The sequence below is a fragment of the Molothrus aeneus genome, chromosome 5 (genome assembly GCF_037042795.1).
Source record: "Molothrus aeneus isolate 106 chromosome 5, BPBGC_Maene_1.0, whole genome shotgun sequence".
In the NCBI taxonomy this organism is placed as follows: Eukaryota; Metazoa; Chordata; class Aves; order Passeriformes; family Icteridae; genus Molothrus; species Molothrus aeneus.
Window position 1 is genome coordinate 11,120,162 of NC_089650.1, and position 20,324 is coordinate 11,140,485.

A 20,324-nucleotide genomic window follows, 5' to 3' on the forward strand; every position below is an offset into this window, starting at 1 on the left:
CAGAAGGCTCCAAAGTGTCCTTCAGTAGCTAAACAGAGCAAACACTCGTGGCCCGTCCACATTCACTGCTCAGTCACTGATATTACACCAAGAAGCATGGTCACCCCCTTTTAATACAAACTTCAACTGAAGCTCAGGCAACTAAACTATATTCTTTGGGCTTTGCATAATAATAAGCACACATTTTTCAGTAAGAAAGCACCTGTAATACAACCCTGCAGGACCCACAATGTGCTTTAGGGTTCAAATACTTTTGGTTGCTTTCTATTCCAATTGAGAGAGAGAAATACGAAGAACTAAGTTAAGGCAACACAATGGGTTTTTTTCATTGTCATCTGCAAACCATTTTAGTGTAGGAAAACGTAACATCAAGACCACACTTTTGAAAGCTTCTGTTTGACTGCTGTCATCATACCTTGTCAGTAAATATGGTGAGAATGAGGCTGGATTGTCCTGCTCTGAAAACATTGGCATGGAACCTCCCATTATCCAGAGGCGGAAATACAGCACGAGCATCACCTTCAAAGAAGAACACCTCAGTTAGCAATGCACTACTAAGGAGAGCTAAGGCCTCCAGCAAATGTTTTGTTGTGACAGCTCTCCATGCTGTGCTAAGCCAGTCAGCTCAGCAGTTTAGGCAAAATTCAAGCTTGCCACCTTACACAGGGTGACAAACCCTCAGCACAGAGCACACTGTGACTTGGTGTGTCCCTCCTCCTGTCTGCATTACTGCCAGCAACTCACACATCTCAGTACCCACCACAAGGGCAGCACTCTCAAGGACAAATCTGTCGCTCTGCTGCAGTGGAGACTGCAGAATTTTGCTACTGACATCTACCTAAATGCAGAGGGGAAAATCATGGGTAGATGTCTTAAAAGTTCTTATCATTTATCCATGCTGGCGTAGGTATAAGGATAAGCTCCATCAGTGCTTCTCATGCTGCACAATCCTAATTCCTAGAAGGATTTCTGCAAGCTGCCACTCCTTTACCTTTCTGGTAACCACTTGTCAAAGGACAAGCAAGGGGATCTGGCTCCTGGAGCAGCACAGGGAGCTGCACACCCGGAACATTCCCATGGAAGAGCTTGTTTTCTCCTCTGCAACATGTTGAGTCCTGTGTGCAGCACATCAAGCAGCAGTTTTTCTGACAACTCTTACCTGCAGTGGCATTAACAGCATGTCACTGACAGGGCAGCCCAGTGCCACAGAGCCCAGTGTATTTAGGGCAGGAAATACCTGCAGATGATTACATGGTTACAAGGGCAACCACTATAAATCAAAAGGTTTGAAATGGAAACACGGTAATATTCTTGTTTCTGCGCAGCTGAAGTTTTCTAGACTAATTCCCAAGCCTAACTTTGTATTAAGAGCTAACATGTGAGCTTTCTGAGTCTTTTGGGATACCACTATGCATTGTTATTCTCACCAAATACACGGTCAAGTCCATTCATACTTACATAGCTTATCACCAAAGCAGCTCTCTTCAAAAAAGGCCTTGCAGTATACAAGAAATTCTGGTTGTTATTTGCAGTCAGGTAGCTGAAATACAAGGAAACAAATGTTTGTTGAAGTACTTTGGAACACTAACTCATTTTTCAAATGGAGAAAAATGTGTACATTGATTTAACCACCCTAAATACAATAATAATGACACCACTCCTACTCTTCAAAGGTCCTTCTACATAAGTAAAATATTAAGACTAGTTCAAGTAATCCACACTATAATACATTGCAGTTTTGCCATCAAAATCTGGTTTTGGTGTGTTTGTTGGTTTGTTTTTTGGTTGTTTGTTTTTAAATCTTCAATTACCCCTTGATCCTCAGAAAAATCCCAGGTGTGTCTCAGTGAGATTGCTGTCTTCAGACTCCCAGAAGACTATACAGAGACATATTTTTAAAAGGTCACCCAAACAGAGCAATTCAATGTTAGACTATGATTAAAATGCAAAAACTCCTTGTTCCCAGCTCTCTGCTCAGTCTCTAGAGAGGAGAATAACTATCTAGCAGAACCGATTTAAGCATTTTTTGGGAGCGCATTCTGCACGCTTAGGTTTCATCACAAGCCTGCTGACAAAGTGCTATGATAATTAATTGCACAGAGAGAAACACACATGGCATACTGTTGTAGGAATGTTCATAAAACCCTTCCTGTTTCTCAATGGGTAAAATGAAACTGTATTTGGAGCCAAAACTATGCATTTATTTTAATAGAGTAGAAGCACTTGCCAAAGTCTAAGGAACTTTCTAACTATAACAAACAGTGCCCATTAATTTCATGATAATTCTGTGTCTATTGAACCTTATAGATGCTCCATCATTGTAATAAAGCAATAACAGAAAGAAATACAGAAGAGACAACAGGAATATTTTAAGCATATAGTAGGTAAAAAAACTATTGAAAAAATGACAACTTATTTTAAGAAGATATAAATATCAAGTCAACAAAATAAATTCAGAAGGAAAACCTTTGCAGGTTCTTCTGTATAACTTACAGTCAGTATCAGGATACTCTATTTAAATGATTTACAAAAACTGCAGTTTGTATTGCAACACCTTCAAGCAAGCTACCTTTCCAAGCATGAAATCCTCATATGTTTCTCCTGTGAACATGGAGCATATAAAACACATCTTATTTCCTCTCCAAATTCCTTTAGACAGTCTATCACCCGATTGCTTCCACCCTTCAAGTCTTTGAAAAAACAAGACTGAAGCACTTCTTAATGCAGCCAAGAGTCTTTAATACCTGGGGTTTTGTTCAAATTTTCTAAAGCAGAAAGTTTGCAAGCCTGGTCACCATGGCAAGATGAAGAAAAGATTACACTGCAGAAAAAAAGCACCAGGGCAAATCCAGCAAGAAACAGAGGCAGCATTTACCAAGATGAAAGAAGTACATCTGGATGCTCTGTACAAAGGAACTGCTCTTCAGAAAGCTTTCCCTAAGTGCCATGCCTAAAACTAAGGAACTAAACCACACAGCATAAAGCAAGCCAGACAACTTTCAGTCTTTGGAGTCTACTTACTGTGAAATGTTGACATTTAAGCACCAAACCTGACTTAAATGTCAGACTAGTCTACAAGGGCTGAACGCCTCAAAGTGCAAAGTTTCTGGAGTTCCCACTGATTTTAATCAGGCTGCAGCAAGTACAAGGGAGGTGAAACTAAGCCTTCAGCTTTGTCTCCCCATGAAAGGTCAGGTTGGCCTTCAAGTGCTCGCCATGGCCCGGCTCCAAAGCCCACCGGAACCAAAGGAAAAGCCTCTCACTGACTTTAACAGCATTTGGACCAAACCCCAGGCCTTTGTCCCCTACTGGAACCCTTTATGAAACTCAACCCCCTTGTGATTTGCAGCAGGAAGTGTTTGGTTGCACTTTGTTTACATTTTTATGTGTGGAGAGAGGAGAGCCCTCTATTCATCACACTGCCTGACTCTTCCAGAACCTGTTTTCGCTCGCTTTTACTTTTAACTCTCTGCAACACTTTAGGCAGGAATTTTCCATTACAAATGTTTGCTTTGGGTAGAATTATTCTGGGAAAAGATCAACTAGAACAGTTCGGCTCTTTCTCCAAGGCTTCAGTTACAGACAGAGGAGCACTTTTATCAGTGTCAAGAAGTCTGCCAACTTTGTCCTTGAGAAGCAGCATCACCTCACACCAGTGACCCAAAACTTGTGAGGTGGCCATCATCTCCAGGCTGTGTGTTTGCCCTCCTCCAGAGAAGCCAACAAGCCTGTGGTCAGGTTGTTCAATTAAAAAGTGAAACTTTTCCATTTGGAAAAAGCTGCTGTCCTGAAGTCTGTCTGGAAACCACAAAAGATAAGGTGGTTCAATGCTCAGCAAGCCTGCTCTCCACCCACCAGACTGACCTGCAGGAGTGGCATAAAGGACAGGTCACACTCAATGCCTCAAAGCTTCAGAAGAAGCACCTGGTTTCACAGAGCACCTTACTGGGCTACCACTTGTGTCAGGGAAGGTAGCCAGTGAAACATCTCAGTCTGGTGCAGGTGGAAGGACAACACACATTTTGTGTAATGAAACCAAATGAACTGCAAGCGGGACATGGATGAGGGAATTTGTTACATGTCCGTGACACGCAGCATGGAAAACGCAGGAGCTTTTTACATGTAAAATTGCAGCAACTTTTTCCACCTAAAATCTCAGCTTGCAAACATATCTGAGGTTACACAGAACTTCGCTCAGACAACCATAAGATCAGCCAAAGCTCTTAATTTTGTATTTAGCTAGGACAAGCAAAGAAATTACTATTTTAACAGTTAAACCATTTTATACCCCTTTTTAACAGCTGTCTTGTAAAAAAGCCATTCACCGGTCACATTTCCACACATTTGCCAACCTCTCCAGGCTGCCAAACATCCCTCTGTTCACAGGAACCACTCCCTATCACCTGCTCCACCCCAACCAGCACAATTGTGGTGCCAAAAACATGCCAAAACACACACACACATGCATTCACTCCCACATGAGAGTGGGTGTGGGACAGAGTTAGAGAAAGTGTGCTGATGGCAGCACCACACAGCAACATGCTGCCTCCTGAGTATGTCAACATTTCAAGGTGTGGGTCTTCCAGATCTTCCTTAAAAAATTATACAATTAGAGGAGAACATCCAGCTCGTCAGGTTCGCTAAACAAGTGCAAGAAGAGCCCATTTGGGCAGAGGTTCCGCTTCGACTTCATGCCAGCTTTCCCACAAAGCAACCCAGCATGTAATTGCCTACTTGCTCTCTTTTAAAAGCCTTTCAGGAATACTTCCCAAAACAACCAGAATCACAACAAACAATAAATCCAAGAAAAGCTTAATAATGCAGGGACTTCTCTCGCACAGTTCGAGCAGAGGCCAAGACAGATATTTGGCAGTCCCAGCTTCCTGAAAAGCACAGCTCATCCTGGAATCAGTTACATCACCAGGGCACTCCGAGGCTTTATAATTGAAGACAGCAGGGTAGGTGGCCCAGTAAAATTCAATATGGTGCAGTTTATAGGAACATACACTTTGCTGGTACCAGATGGACGCTGGGTTAATCAAAACAAACTTCTCTAAGAAGCAGGCAGCTATTTTAATTTGCCTGTACCACTGGAGGCACCTCGAGCTTACAGAGCAGTGTGAGGCAGCTCCTCAGCTGCTGTTCATTGCCATGGTTCTGGGAGCTATTGCAGACCACTATTGGAAACAGGTTTATCCCACACTGCAGCTGACTCAGCTCTGGCATAAAACGTGAGCTTGCTCTGTGCTCTCTTTGAAGGCTTTCTCAAGGGAAGTGAATAAACAATTAATATCTGTGATGGACTCATCAGGAATGTCTAAAGGACCAATATAAGTAAGCCTCAGAACAAGTGTTGGTATATCAAGAGATTGTTTTGGCCAGGTCACTTCATTCTGAGAGGATCATTGCTCTCATTTATACTCTGCTTAGGAAACAGATCCACTTCCCAGCAACAGCCAGAGTTTTGAACTAGCAATTTCAAACCCCAAATACTACAGGAAGATATTGGAAGGACGAATTAAAAAGCAAGGCTGTTCTCTTATTCCTAATTCTTGATAACACTAAAACACCTATAATCAAGTACATTTTTAAACTTAGAAGGGGATATTTTAAGTGCATGTCAAAGCTTTAGGTCATTCATAGATGCACATCTAATCCTAAATCAGCTTGACAGACTCCCCTGCTGAGAATAAGCAAGTTTTACAGGAGCCACATTCTGTCTACAGAGACTACCTTACCTCTCCTACTTAAAGAGGACTTCCTTATCATCAGTCCAGCTGCATCTTTTATTGGAGAAGCATCTTTTCCACCTAGCTCAGCCTGTAGTCCTCCTTGAGGACAGCCCTTGAAGAGAAAGTGTGTGTGTATGTGATATCCCAGGGAGAAAACAAGAATAAAAAATCTATCATGGAGTAAAAAGAACTGAATGAAAAAAAAAATCAATTTATTCTACCACGTCTGGATATTTAACTTGCTTAAAGTACTTGTCAATTCAGGGAAATAAAATACCAGTCATAGCTGCAGGTTTTGCAAGGGAGAAGAAAAGCAAAGAAAAGCTTCCCTCTTTATGGGTAGTGTTGACCTTGCCCACAGCATGTGTGTGGCATCCTTGCTCCTTATCTCCCTGGAGAGCCTCAAACCCCAGCTACCACTGCCCACGCAGACCTAGATGCAGAAACACACACAAACAGCAGCAGTTTTACTGACTCTTTTGGGAGCCATGGAGAGGTTTTATGAAAGTCACAACTGCTTTAACTCATTTTCACTGATAATGTAATGTATTCTTTGTGTACATTTTCAATTGTGACCGTATTTGGAATTCTTGCCATTTATTGGCTTTTTGGGGAAGGCAAGGGCAGGGCATACACAGCAGAGAAGCTGATCCCACTCACAGCTTTTCCTTATTCTCTTAGGCAGTACATGCTTCATTCTGTGTGGGATGAAAGTAGAGAAGAAAACTGGGAGGAACAAGGAGAGGAGGAGAGAGAGGCGCAGTGAGGGATGAGGAATAGAAAGAGAAAAAAGGAAAGCAGCAAAATGCACTTAACAGATCAAAGATGTGACTGAGAACATGAAAAAGGGTTTCTCCTCATACCAGACATTCCACCCATGCAAGGAGGAGACAAAGTGGAGGAGGGCTAACAGGAGAAATAAGACCTCATCAAAGTATGGCCACCAGATCCACCAGATCTCAGGAAACCAAAGCATCAAGGCTGCAGTTTCATGCTTCCATCGATTTCAGCCATTTTATTTCCCCTGCACCACACACACCTGAGGCATAGGCTCACTTTTCCCTCTCCTAGCCCAGTGAAGGGCTCCTATAGGCATATTTCAAGTAACTGCACTGATAGCAGCTTTGGTTGCTCCCCACATTGAGCTACAAATCCCTATTTACAGCTGCTTGTGTTTTTGACAAGCTTTATTCATTCAGGCTGAAATTTTTCTCCTCCAAGAGTTTATGTTAAGCTGAAACTGCTTTCTTCCTCAAAAGTATCAGGTAAAGCAGTTTGGCTTTTCCTGAAAAAAACAACTGGAGAGATTTGCCTATGTTGACCAAGTTCTGAAACCACTTTATTGGGAAAACTCAGTGGTTCCAGTTTGGAGCAGGGATTTGTTGCTCAGTAGACGGACTGCAGAGGTGCTGCTGGTTTTGATTTCAGTGACAACTGACTGTTTCTGGGCACGTGACAAGCCATGGGAAAAGATCTCTATTTACAATGCTCACTAGAGACCTGCAGCAATTCCCCAGCCCTACCAAACACCATCTAGAAGGAACAGCATCAGACTCTCCTTGCATTGCTCCTGCCATTGAGGTAGGAGACTCTCTCCTGCAATGCCTGTATCCAGCCTGGAGACCATTTGCTTGGAATGCAGAGGGCTGAAAAGGTGTCTGAAGAAGAGGCTCTGTGAGTATGTGTTACAAGGAAGAGAGGGGATAAAAGGAGAAGAAAGAAAGGCAGGCACAAATGGAGGGGTGTCACAGACATGTTTTATGAAAAATCCTTTCATTAAGATTTTTTTCTCCTGAGAAGCTGAGAGGCCTCAGGAACAAAATGTAAACATTGATTATCTGCTGCTGTGGAATGCCACAGGTGGATCTGTGATTGGTCTCATGTGGTTGTTTCAAATTAATGGCCAATCACAGTCCAGCTGTCTCAGACTCTCTGGTCAGTCACAAGATTTTATTATCATTCCATTCCTTTCTATTCCTTGCTAGCCTTCTGATGAAATCCTTTCTTCTATTCTTTTAGTATAATTTTAATATATAATTTTCTTTTAATATAACATATATCATGAAATAATAAATCAGCCTTCTGAAACATGGAGCCAAGATTCTCATCTCTTCCCTCGTCCTGGGACCCCTGCAAACACCACCACAGAGGGGAAAAAAGATGAGTCAGGAAAATATATATGGCCATATTCAGACCTTTGCTGCTCTCAGAGATCCAGTGGCAGTATCCAAAAAATCTGCTACCACTGGAGCTCCATTCCCTGGTGTCCCCAGTGAGCTCTCAGGAGCTGCACTGAAGCACAGGAAGCAGGAAAATCCCTGCTCCACTTGCAAAAGCAGCTGTGCCTTCCCTGAACCAGCCTGGCAGGAGCAGATGAACCCAAAGCCACAGAGGACTCCAGGAGCCTGACTGCTGCCTTTGTGGGTGCACAGGGCAGGTCTGGCAGCACTGGAACACAGCCAGCCCCAAGCACAGCACCACATCCACGGGCCACACTCACTCTGCATGCCCAGGCTTAGGAAAGGGGCTGCTGGCACAGGCAGGGAGCACGAGGTCTGCACGGTATCTAAAACACTCTCTAATCACAAAATACTCTCTTACCTGACAGCTTTTATGGGAAGAAAGGAGGAGGTTGTCCTCCTCTCATGCACAAGGCTCAGTTATCATGAGTGTAAATTATTGAGGTGTCCCTGGGAATCAAGTGTCCCAGTAAAAATTTACAAACAAGCCATAAAAGATGTGGCAGCCTGCTGCCTTGCTTTGATGCTCTCTGTAAAGGGTTTCATGTCACTAAACACACACTGATCCAGCTATTTGTTAATTTACAGAAGGAACCATGGTAGCTTTTACATTATATATGTCCAATTAGGGAATTAAGGATATAACTTTTTTGCTGTTGTCTTTGACAAGGATGCCAATGAGCAAACTTTAAAAAGAAAAACAACCAAAAAGCAACAAAAATACGCAGACAAAGGGCACAGAAATCAATATCACTGGTTTGGTGATCTCCTTTCTACTCCAGGCATCATCCCTAAAAATGGGATAGGCACTGATGAGAAGCAAAGGGGTAGGCAAGAGTCAGCTGGTTCCAATCCCAAACCTGAAACAACTTTTTAAGGAATTTAAAACATTTTACTGGTACAGAGTTTGACTTGAAGAAGGAGGGGAAGAAAGAAAATGTTTACAGGCAAAGCTGCTCTCAATCAGGGCAAATGCTCAGTTGTGGATTGTTGGGTTTTTTTCTTAAATATCTTTGCTCAACTGAATTATATTTTATAAGTCATCATTTGGGGTCGGGTCATCCTCCAAAGAAACCTTTTGGAAATGCTTGGAGAGGCACATAATGTTTTAGCTGTGAGCACTTCTGGCAAATCAAGTAGAAGGGGTAAGCAAAAGTCTGGTCTCAGAAGGAAATATGGGCACAATTTGCAAAAAAATGCAGGGAGAAGATCACTTGAACCACTAGGAAATGTAGCCTTAAGAGTATTGCTTTATTTCAAAACCTACTTGTTTGGACTTTTTAAAATTCTGACATTATTTACTTGTAATCTGAAACTACATGTAAAATGCAATTTAAATCCGTATTTTGCACTTAATCAAGGAGGGGGGGAAATCAGGCATTCACAGTTTGAATCCTTGACTTTGAGATATCAGGATGAAAAGAGAAGCAGTCATCAGACTGCTCTGATGGGGGAGGAGGACTGTAGACCTTCAGGACAGTAAAACAAATGTGTATGGGGAGATTGGTCCCTTTTCCAAAAACTGTTCCCATCCTTGAGCTACTTTAAACACAGCTTGCTGCATGTCAGTACTAAACAATTCAGAAGGGAGGTATTTCCTTTCCAGAAAACTCCTAATCTGACATTTTCTCTACCCTGTCCCTTTGCTTCTGTCAGATTAAGTAAAGCAATCCGTAAATATGCCAAAGCCATCTCTAAATACAAAATAAATGGTAAAAAACTCCCACCTTCCTCACTCTTTTCTCTTAGGAAAAAGTCTGCTATTTTTAACATCCTCAAAAATAGCTTGTTCTTTTTAAACACGAATGACACGAGTCTGTTAGCAATATAGTGAGAATCAAAATAACATTCTTCTGAGCTGATATCCCTTCAGAGAAACTTTTTGATGTTTGCAATCAAATGCAACTCGATGCCAAAGTTTTACTGCAACACAGAGAGAAATCTGAAAGAAAACAATTCAAACATTGGCAGCCAATTACTTCTTTTGTCAGCAGCCCTGTAAGTAAATTGTGCCTGTGCTATTCCTGTTGGCATGAAATACCAAACACTGTACTTCCAACAACTTTTATCTCTGTTGCTTTTCCATACAAACATCTACAAATCCTTCAATTCTTCAAATTAAAAATGGACTGGTTCTTTCATCACATACATTTGTGGTTCAGTTATGACAGGGTTCATCTGTGAAAAATAAGAATTAAAATCTGCAATAGCCGGTAAAGATTAGTGGCTCACTTTAAATGGATTTCCTCTGCAAAGCTATTCTTTATATCTCATCTAAGCAGATAATAAATGGTAAAAGCCAAAAAGCACATCAATAAAAAATAATTCTGAAACTTGGCAGAATTATAAAAAATAATTACATTTTATCCTATTTTGACCATGATTCAGTCTCATCTATTGCCAGAAAAATAAAACCACAAACGTTCCAGTCTTCTTTAAGTCACTAAGATACAGTTACTTTGAACTGCATTGGCAACTTCCAAAAAGTAAGCAGTAGCAAGAAAACAAGACAATTTTGTAGTCTCCATTTCCACAGAAGTGGGCTTGTATTCTGAAATTCAAAAGCCTGGCAAGCATGAAGGATCCTGCACAGTTTCTCACGAAAGTTTATGGAATATTGCACTTGGCCAAAAATACAAGCAGCTTCTGCCTTGGGGATTTTGCCACAGCCTGTAACACACCCCCAGCCTTGGGCAGGATGGGCTGGAGCTGACAGTGAGTAAGAACACCTTCCCTTCCCACCTGGCTGAGAGCCTCAGCTCCAGGCACCCCCTGCCAGAAGCACATCACCCACCTGGATAGAGGGAAAACACACTGGGAACTTTGTTCAGGGCTTGTTACCTTCCAATGCTGCAACAAAACCAATCCAGAGACTCCCATTTCATTTACTCACAGGAAACAGGAATTTGCATGAAACTAAGAGATTCTTTTTCTTTCCTTGTTCTCCTTTAAGATTTGTGCTGCATATGTTTGATCCTATCATTAAACACAAAAAAATAGCCTTTTTTGAATAACTAAGTGATAAGTACCAGCCAGCATGGATAAAATTGCCAACCAAGAAAGACAGAGAGCTGCTATTATTTCTGTTTTTGAGTTATTGATTAAATGTAACATCCATAAAGCAGCCATCAGAATTGCTATTCCACAAGCATTCCTAGAGAAATAAAGACTTATTCCAAGTGCCAATCACATACACTCCTGTGGTTAAAATGCAATTAGACAAGTAAAGGATCTAATATACCTACAAGCCAGACAAAAACAAATAATGGGAAGCTGAACTGGGGAGTAAAAACAAAGGTAAGATTTTTAAAACATAATTAAAATTTGGGAAGTGTCAATACAGACTGGTGTTTGTAAGTCATTGAAAAAACTTTCAGGTTATACCAATATGTATTATTTATACTCAGAAAAAAGGGCCCTTTTACAAAACATGTCTCAGGGCAGGAGGTTGCTGCAGTGTTTTCTGAGGAACAGAGAAGCAGTGGAGTGGGGTTTACCTAAGTGGCTGCTGCCTGTCAGAGCTTACTCCAGAAAGCACCAGCTCACCCAAGTGCACTCTACTTGAGCAAAGCTATTTTGCCTGCTTCAGTTTGGCTTCCTATCCAATTGATAGCTCAGGGCTGTGATGGAGAAGACACAAAAGGGCACTTCTCACAAGGGCCAGAAAGAAAGAAACAGATTTTACAAGGTGGATGGAGTGAAACAGGGCAAAGCCTTGATGAACATATTGTGCTTCAGGCAACTCTGTAAAACTCACATTACAAAAATCACTGTAAATCGCCTGCATGAGTTTAAACTCTTGCCCAAACCATCCGTGCTGCTTTACCCCATGCTCACCTCAGGGACAAAGAACACCTCTGCCCAACTCAGCAGGACCTCTTACAGAGCAATAAAACCCTGCTCCCTTTTTATTTTTGGTTACTGAGGGTTTTTTAGTCCTAATGATCTTGTTTTAGAGCCCTGAGCAGATCCAGGAGCCCCTCCCTTTGCAAGCAGCCACCTGACAGCACAGCAGAGCAGCTGTCTCCAGAATTAGGACAGAGACATCGAAACACACAGAGGCAAATTGATCCCATCGATCTCTCAGAGAGTTGAGAAGCACACAGTCCTCAGAGACCTTTATTATTTCACTCTGCAATGAAAGGGCCTGGCAGTAAACTACAGAGAGCCAGTTTTATAAGCTAGGAGGGAAATGATTATAGAACATTATAGAACTGCAGCAGTTCAGGGATCTTCCAGCTGGTTTAAATTATTTGGCTTCCTTACAAACATATTGAAAGGGGGAAAAAAAAAGGAAACTTCTGAAGGTCAGCCATGAGTGCTGTAGGTACCCCATGAAGCAGAGTTACCAATTTATTCTCAAGCATTTAATGTAGAGATGGGAAAGGAGAGGAAGGAAGAACGCAGAGGGAGAAAGGAAGTTACTGCATCCATTTACAAATATGGATTAAGGAATACCTAATACCTTACACAAATGAGCAAAATAAAGAGAGGGGCCAGAGAGCAACACAGCTCCCTGGCCCCTCTGAGCTCCACTGACCACAGCAGGCAAATGCTCAGGTATAAATCTGTATTTCCCCAGGAAAGTTCTGAACTGACCCCACTCTGCCCTGGCTCTTGCTGCTGAGGGAAATACCAGCAATCCCAGAAATTCCCAAAGAGATCAGGAGCTGATTCTTTGCCTCCTTCATTTGGTTTTCCTGTTTATTACACAAGCTTAGCTATTATATGTGCCATACTGATAGTTTTGCAGGATAGCAGTAACATATCTAAAATGCCTGGAGAGGAAAGAAGTGTTTGCTTCAGTTGAAACTTTTTGATTATTTCAAGCCAGATTTGCAAATACTTTTGCCAGCCCCACACTGCACTTGTGTAAGCTCCAAAGAAAAAACACATGGAGTTGCATTGACCAGCCTTCAGCAAGCCAGGCTGGTGGGAACAAGAAGGAACATCTTAACAGCTTCCTTTTTCTATTCCACCCCTGGTAGGAGTGTGACTGTTACTGAATCTAGCTCTTTTTTCACATTTCTTATTTAGACAATGTCCAAAATAGAAACAAAACATGTTGTTCACTGAGAAATTATTTCTTTTCCTTTTCCATTTTGGGGCAGGGGTGATGGTGGCATGTTGCAGATGGTTAGGGCTAAAAACCAGCATCATTTAAGCAAAGATTTCTAGGATGTCCAGGTTGGTTTTTTTCATTGGGATGAATCTAATAAATTACTTTTCACCCTGCTGGGAGTCAGCAGGAGCTCACTCATGTTCCCTCCCTCCTCCAGGCTACCCTCTGCTTTGGTTCCTTGCCCTCTGTGCCCTGTGCCTGGCACAGAGCTGGGCTGATGGCCAACTGTGGGGCTGGACCTGATGCAAACGTGATCAGAATCCTGTGTCTGCCCCTCAGTAACATCTGCAGGACGGGGACTGTGCTGCACCACATCACACAGCTCACCTCCACCAACCATCTCCCAGCTGCACACAAGCTCACTTTAAAAATCAAACCTGCCAGACACCTCACTTATTTCAATTTCTCTTTCTCTCTTGGTGATCTGTCTTCCCGACTCTGCAAGGCCAGATCTGAGAAAAACAATATCGGCATCCAGCAAGTTATGCTAGAGGAAGTCAAAACCCTACAGACCCCGTTCCACTCTCACTCCTGTCAAGAGCTGGCTCTTGCTGACCTCACAGCAGGAACCATAACTTCTTTCCCCTCCTTTATGATTATTTTTTCGAGCAACTCCTGGTAGAGAGCCAGCACTTGATGAAGAATGAGACAATCCCACCGGGTGCTATCCATCCCTGTCCTGCCAGCATTCCTGGCGCTGACCAGCCCAGCATTCAGGATTTACAATGCTCAGCGAGCACATCACGGCTCAGGATCACCAGCCCCACCCAGGAGGGGATGCTCCCTCTCCTGCCTTCTCTGCTCTGCCCCAGACAGCGCTCAGTGGGACTCTGACAGACCAATCTACTCTCACAAAACACCCCGAGGCACACACTAAAATCCTGCTGAAAGCTGCTCCAAACCCCTGCAGGAACAGTGGCAGCAGAGGGGGTAAAGGCTGACTTTAGTCAAGGGAAACGGGCACCCCATGCACCCTTGTCAATCAGCCGTGCATGGGGAGGATGGCTCTCCTCTGAGTCATCTTCTGGGGACCCTCTTTTTCCCCATCAGCAACACAGAGCTCATCTCCTGTGGACTCAGTTCCCCCAAACCCCAACTGTCCAAATGCAGCTCAGGCTTGATAAAAATAATTCGAGTGAGTACTGGAGAAAAACATCTTTTGGATCTGGCATTTCTTGTGCACAAGAGTGCAAGATACTTTCACCTTTTTGGCACACCTGCCTTTGAGTTCACAGCAACTGATGCCAGACTGACACATTTCAAAGTTTCCTTTGATGGAAAAATATCTTGCTGAGCCTCAAAAAGCACGGGGCCAGCTTTCCCTTTGCTGCTCTGTGGGTCAGTCAAAGAGACAGATTCATAAAAGGAAAAGTTTCTGTCATCTCACAATACCAGCACACAGACAGGCTGCCTTCTGACAGGGGAAAAAATAAGATGACTACAAATAACGTTGATATGGTAACACATGTTTAAAATCAATAATGAGTAGGCCAGAAGAGAGCTTATCCAGAATCCTAAGTGCCAGCCTGTCTTACAGCATTTTGGCAGAGGCAGCTCTGGAAAAACAAGGTGGAGATACTTGCTTTATGGCCTGCAGCTTGTCTGTGTCAATGCAATCCCACCTCAGCCATCTGCTTCAGCCAAAACCCAGGGACCAAACAGCTCCTGGGATACAGAACTGGGGCAGGCTCTTTGGGACCACACACCTCAGGTGTGAGGGGGAGCACCTGGCTGCCCCACAGCCCCTGAATCCCTCCAGAACATCCCCCCTCAATCACTGCCACGTTCAGCATGAGCTGCACTGCTGGGCCTCTCCTCAGACACAGATTTTGGTAACTGTCACCTCTGTCTCTGTGGATGTAGGCAAGATGTCCTGCCTGCCACACCACCTATCCCTGGGCTCTCCAGGAATGTACAGACCATGGTCGTAACTCCCATCAGAAGTTTCAAGGATTTCACTTCCAGAATAGCAGAGTGAATTAAATCAAACAATCCACAGCAACATCACCACCACTGGAAATTAAATGGGAGGACACAGCACACAAAATTCCTTGTGCTCCCTAAAGGAGGAGCGTGTGTGTGTGTGTGCTTGCTACAAGGCACCTTCAGCAGCAAGCAAACATTTTGTAATAAGCAGCTTTTCATCCCAAATGGCTTCCCTGCAATTTCCAGAAGCACCAGTTATCCAGCCTCCCAGATGTCCTCAAGCTGCTTCATGGACACTTTCAAAAACAAGCATGTGGAAAATGCAGAATGTTCCCATGATGAAGCTAACCATTTCAGAGGAACCACAGATGTGACTCCTAACATTCCTAACTCTGGTTTCCATACCTGTATTTTGTAATCCAGTCAACCATGCCAAAAAAATCCCCAAAACACTGCAGACACCTTTCTTACATCTGGGTCAACACTGAGAAGCTTGTGAGCTCTTCACCAGTTTTGTCCAGCTGCTGATTTACATTCTCAGCACTGTGGTAACAACCTCAAACAGAGACCTGCTTCAAAGCATTCCTAATGGAGACTGGGAAAAAGGGCATTCCCAGCCAGCCTGACCTGGCATAGTTTATGCAGGACACACTCAGCATCTTTACCCTACTGTGGACTGAAAGCAAGCCAGAAGGTTTTGTGGTTTCCACTCCTTGCTTAAAAAAGGGATGTGCTCTATCTTTTAAGAGAAAGCTGACACATTTCAAAGTTTCCTTTTAATTTCTATCATGAGAATAGAATGGGAAGGCTGTGTAAGGAAATAGTGTTCTGGGAATAAACCAGTGCAATACGAACATTGTTCCTAAGATTTCAATAAGGATGACTCCCACCTTCAGGAAGAAAGATACCCAACTCCACTACCTAAAAAAAAAAAAAACCTGGTTTTATCAGACTAAAGTTTCAGATAATGTGAATGAAGAAAAACAGAGTTTTTTATCCCACCAAGTTTAGGCATTTTACCTGTCTTTTTATAAACATAAAAACCTGTTGTTTTTTTTTTTTTCTAGACTCCAAGGCATACACTTTTCTCCAGGAGACTGAACCACTGCCAAAACCACACTGCTATTCAAGGATCTTAACAGGCTTTGCAAAAACATTAATTAAAACTCACACAGCAAGAAGAAGGGAGCAAGGCAGGATCTTTCATTTCACAGCAAGGAAAACTTCACCACCAAAAAAAAAAAAGGGACAAAAAGATTCGACAACATACCAACAGCCTCAGACAAAGCTGTGCTGCAGAGAACAGCAGAGGGGATGCTGGGAGGGCAGAGAAGTGCAGGAAGAAGAGTAAAACCCAGCATTTTATCTCTTGGCAGTGCTTTTGCTAGACTGTGCTCCTATTAGGCGACATTAAGTTGGCTGAGATTGAAAATAGCGATTCAAGAGTCGGTTTCCTTTCTCCTGGCCCTCCTCTGCTTTCTCACCACACCTACACAATTGCTGCATCCAAATACAGCATCCACACCCGCCAAACAAAGCAGTTGCTAATTGTCGTCTCTCGTTACAAGGACGTCTCATCTGCACTTCTTTTGAGATTTATCACGCAGCCATTATTCCTCTCTGCAGCCTGATTTCCCACTCAAGTGTGGCAAAATAAGGCAATAGCTATTTAAATGCAATTTGCAACATGGTCTGCCTGTATTAATTTCTTAGTGTCTTCTGCGAAGACGGTACCTAATCCATAAATACACATCCATTTGCTTAACCAATTTGTGGACAAAAGAAAAGTAGAACTAAAGGGACAATTGCATTTCTACCGAATTTTATACACTCATTACTTCATAATTCACCAGCACCATTCCATCAAAGTGAACTAAGGTTTGGAAAGCCCTTAATACATCCTTACCACCATGGCAGGGCTAGAAAGGAAAATAAAGGGGCTCATTCACATAATTTGCTGCTTTTGTAATTGTTATTTCCCTTAAAGAAAGCCCCCAAAAGCAGGTTCTTGGTGACTGCTCAGTACTCCTGCAGGCAGAAAGACAGCCTGCAAAGCTGTGAGTTCAGCAAAACAATGCTTTCCTGGAGGCAGCAGGTCAGAGAACATTGTGATTCTCTATCCAGGAGGCTGGCACACATCCTAAGCAAAGGTTCTATCCCCTGGAGCCACCCAGAGCAAGCACAGCAATGTGGGCAGGAAGGAGCAATAAAGCAGGTGAAACTGGGGAGCAGGGCTGCTTGGGTTCTGTTTCTTAACATAAACACCTCCATATAATACATTTTAGCAAACCAGAATAGCAGAAGAGTAAAGAAGGAATCTGTAACCCCTCACATTTGTACATTTTCAGCTCTTTGGGCCTCAGTACAGAACTGACACCGTGGCTGTTACTCAGAGTGTGGCATCCATGCATGAAGTCATCTCTGCCTGACACCAAAGCTCCTCCTTTCAACACAAGTGTTCAGTCTTCACATCAGGTCGGGAGACTGTACCACAGAGTCTATTTTTGTTACAGAAAAGAATGTTTTCAGATCAAATTTGTTTCCAAAACAAAGGAATTCACCTCCCAACGCCTGCCAGGGAGAGGGAAGGACAACATTCTTTCCTCTGCTCTCAGGAAATTACTTACCCAACTGCTGGGAGGTGTTAAGAAGACTGAGTCTCTTCCTGATGCCAATACTGGAAGGTGTCAAATGCCTTCATGTCACTCTGCTGTCAGAGCACCACACATCCAAGCTCATGCAGAAAGTTTATTTTGTCTCCTCTGATCCAGAAACACTTCAGACCACTAATATATGCAGCTCCAAGTTATTTCCTCTCTGGCTTTTTTTCCTTTAGCTAGGAAGGAGCTGGTACCATTGCTGAGTGATGGGTGCCTCTTAGTCAGAGCTGGAGAGCCTGAAGCTGATGCTCAGCAGCTGAGGGACAGAACAACCCAGCCCACGGAGGATTTCCCTCACCCTGCAGCAACCTGAACTCCAGCCCATCCAAGAGCAGCTGCTGCATTGTCCCACGTGTCCATGGAGGCCAGCTGCAGCCAAGGAAAGGCCCCAGCTTCACCTCATGGCTGAAGAAAAGTCAGCCAGCCCTGGGGCTGGGCTGAGCCTGGGGATGACTGCGGCCACACATCCTCCAAGGGGGACAGAGATGAAAGAAATGTACACCCTGCTTCCCCTGGAGATTTAGCATCCCCTTCAGACTCTCCAGCCAAAAAGGAGCAAATCACCCTTGTCCACTAACAGGCAATCTTTCTGTGGGACTTTCTGGATAGAAATCCATGGCAAAGACAGAATAGGCAGATGTCTCTCTGGGAAGAGAACCCTCTGGGACCCAGAAGTACACTGCTACCAGGAAGGGAAGGGATCATCCTTTTCTTAAACCATGAATATGTTATCTCTGCTCACAGGCTAAATCATCTTCACAATCCTTCAGACTCTGACACAACAGGCAAGCAGCACCCCCTCGGCATGGCAAAGGAAGCCTATCCAACACTCATGGAGAGGGAACTGGGCTCTGCAAAGGCCTGACACAATGAGAGCTAAAGCCTCTGGGAGACCAGAAGAAAACATGAAGCAGCAAGTTTCTTCACTAACATGTGGGGAAAGTGTTGGTATTTACATGTTGGTCCAGTTTTAAGTTTCAGTTCTCATCTCACTCAGACATGCTTTGCACTAGTGTACAACAAGGCATAAGCACAAGCCACTATACAAAATAGTTCAACTGTTTTCCTGCATGCCAGTTACCAAGATAAAGCAGGAGGTTCTCTCTAGTGCTTCACTCACCTATAAAATTACCTTAAACATATCTGGTGGGGATCCTTTTGGCATTTTTTTCATCCCTTACATTTGCAGTTGATGTTTTTTGTTCTGGGCTTTCTCAAAATGGTTGCAAGTCAGAATGAAAAGCTTAAGTTTCTGAAACTGCTGAGATTCTCATGGCACTAGACCAAAGGACATAAATAAAAATGAAAATATGCACTCCAAACATACACTTCTCCTTGGCAAAAGCAAAGGCAAGTTCTCTGGAGAGTCTCAGCCATTGTCACTGCACAAAACCTACCTGGACAAAGCCAGTAAGAAGGTTAGTATGTTATTTAGTAACAAGAAATGGCAATCCTGTGTCCCCTCTCCAGACACACTTGGGAAATAAAGAGTTGTTGCTGGATTCTCAGACTTTAACCCCAGTTTTGTACCTCAACAGTCCCTCTAGTTCTGTGTGCCCACACATCAACACGCAGGCAGGAAAAGGAAGGAGGATAAAAGAGATGCACAAACATAAGGATTAAGTGGGCAAAAATTGGTTACTGAGGCCTTTAGGCAAGGAAAAGCAAGCTTTCCAGGCAAGCTTGTCAGACAAATAGCCTTCCAAGGGGAGCCTTGGAGACAATCCAACTGGACACACACAGCACTGAGCTAGTCTGTGAAAGGAATTAAATAACTGGCTGTGCATGATAAGAGGTTCTATGTCTGATAAGCCAAATAGTCCCTTACCACCTCATGTTCATTTGACAAAAGTGACCATTTGCAGATTATCTCCTGGATCGTGCTGGTTTCCATAGGTTTGGGGCTTTTTTTCTTTTACTGAATCAGGGAGTGTATCTCCCTTCTTGCTAAAGCCACAGCAAGTCCCATCAGAGAAGTGGTCCAAGAAAATCAGCATTAACCAATTGGGAAAGGCCATTAAAAGCAATGATCCAAAATCCACCAAGCCCAGTTTCAGGTGAGAAGAATCTCCAGAGGGAGGTTCAGTGAGCTGGTGAGATCTGCATTGCCAACCATCCCATTCCCTAAGCCTGCAAGCCTTGCCATGAGGACACTGGAGATGTGGAAACCTCATCTGTGCTGAGCACAAACAGAACTACAGCAATCTACACCAGCTGTTCTGCTGCACTGACCCAGTAATCATCATGATTATGTGTCCCACTTACTGGGGGACTCTGCTACAGGGATTAGCAGATTGTGATCATCACACTAAGCTCTGCTCACAAAAGCATTAAATGTAAGGGCCTAAACGTGCAAAATAATTTCCTGATAAGTACCTCAGTGTTTGGGGTGCCCAAGAGAAGACAATTCCTAACTGGCAGAGAGCATTACCCCGCAAGTGATTGCACAGGGAATCCCACATCTCCAAAGCTGGCCCTGGGAGCACCATCTGGACTCCCTCAAGAGCCCTGCAACATTATCCAGTTGAAAAGGCTTTGCTAAATCCTTTCACACTGTCTCCCCAGAGCATTTCTCTGGAGATACTGGCAGCCTATGGTCTGGACAGGTGCAGTGTTCGTGGGGTAAAAACCTGGCTGATGGCCA

At 43.4% G+C, this 20,324-nt stretch overlaps 1 protein-coding gene across 1 annotated transcript in view; it reads right to left on the minus strand.

The window, feature by feature from the left end:
- The window catches only part of TMTC1 (transmembrane O-mannosyltransferase targeting cadherins 1), a 141,014-nt gene that overhangs the window by 85,542 nt on the left and 35,148 nt on the right, over positions 1-20,324 (minus strand). The window contains exons 6-7 of the mRNA XM_066549630.1: positions 1,459-1,540; positions 416-519 (exon numbers count right to left, since the gene is read on the minus strand). Coding sequence (XP_066405727.1) covers positions 416-519; positions 1,459-1,540 — 186 coding nt within the window. The remainder of the gene's footprint in view (positions 1-415; positions 520-1,458; positions 1,541-20,324) is intronic.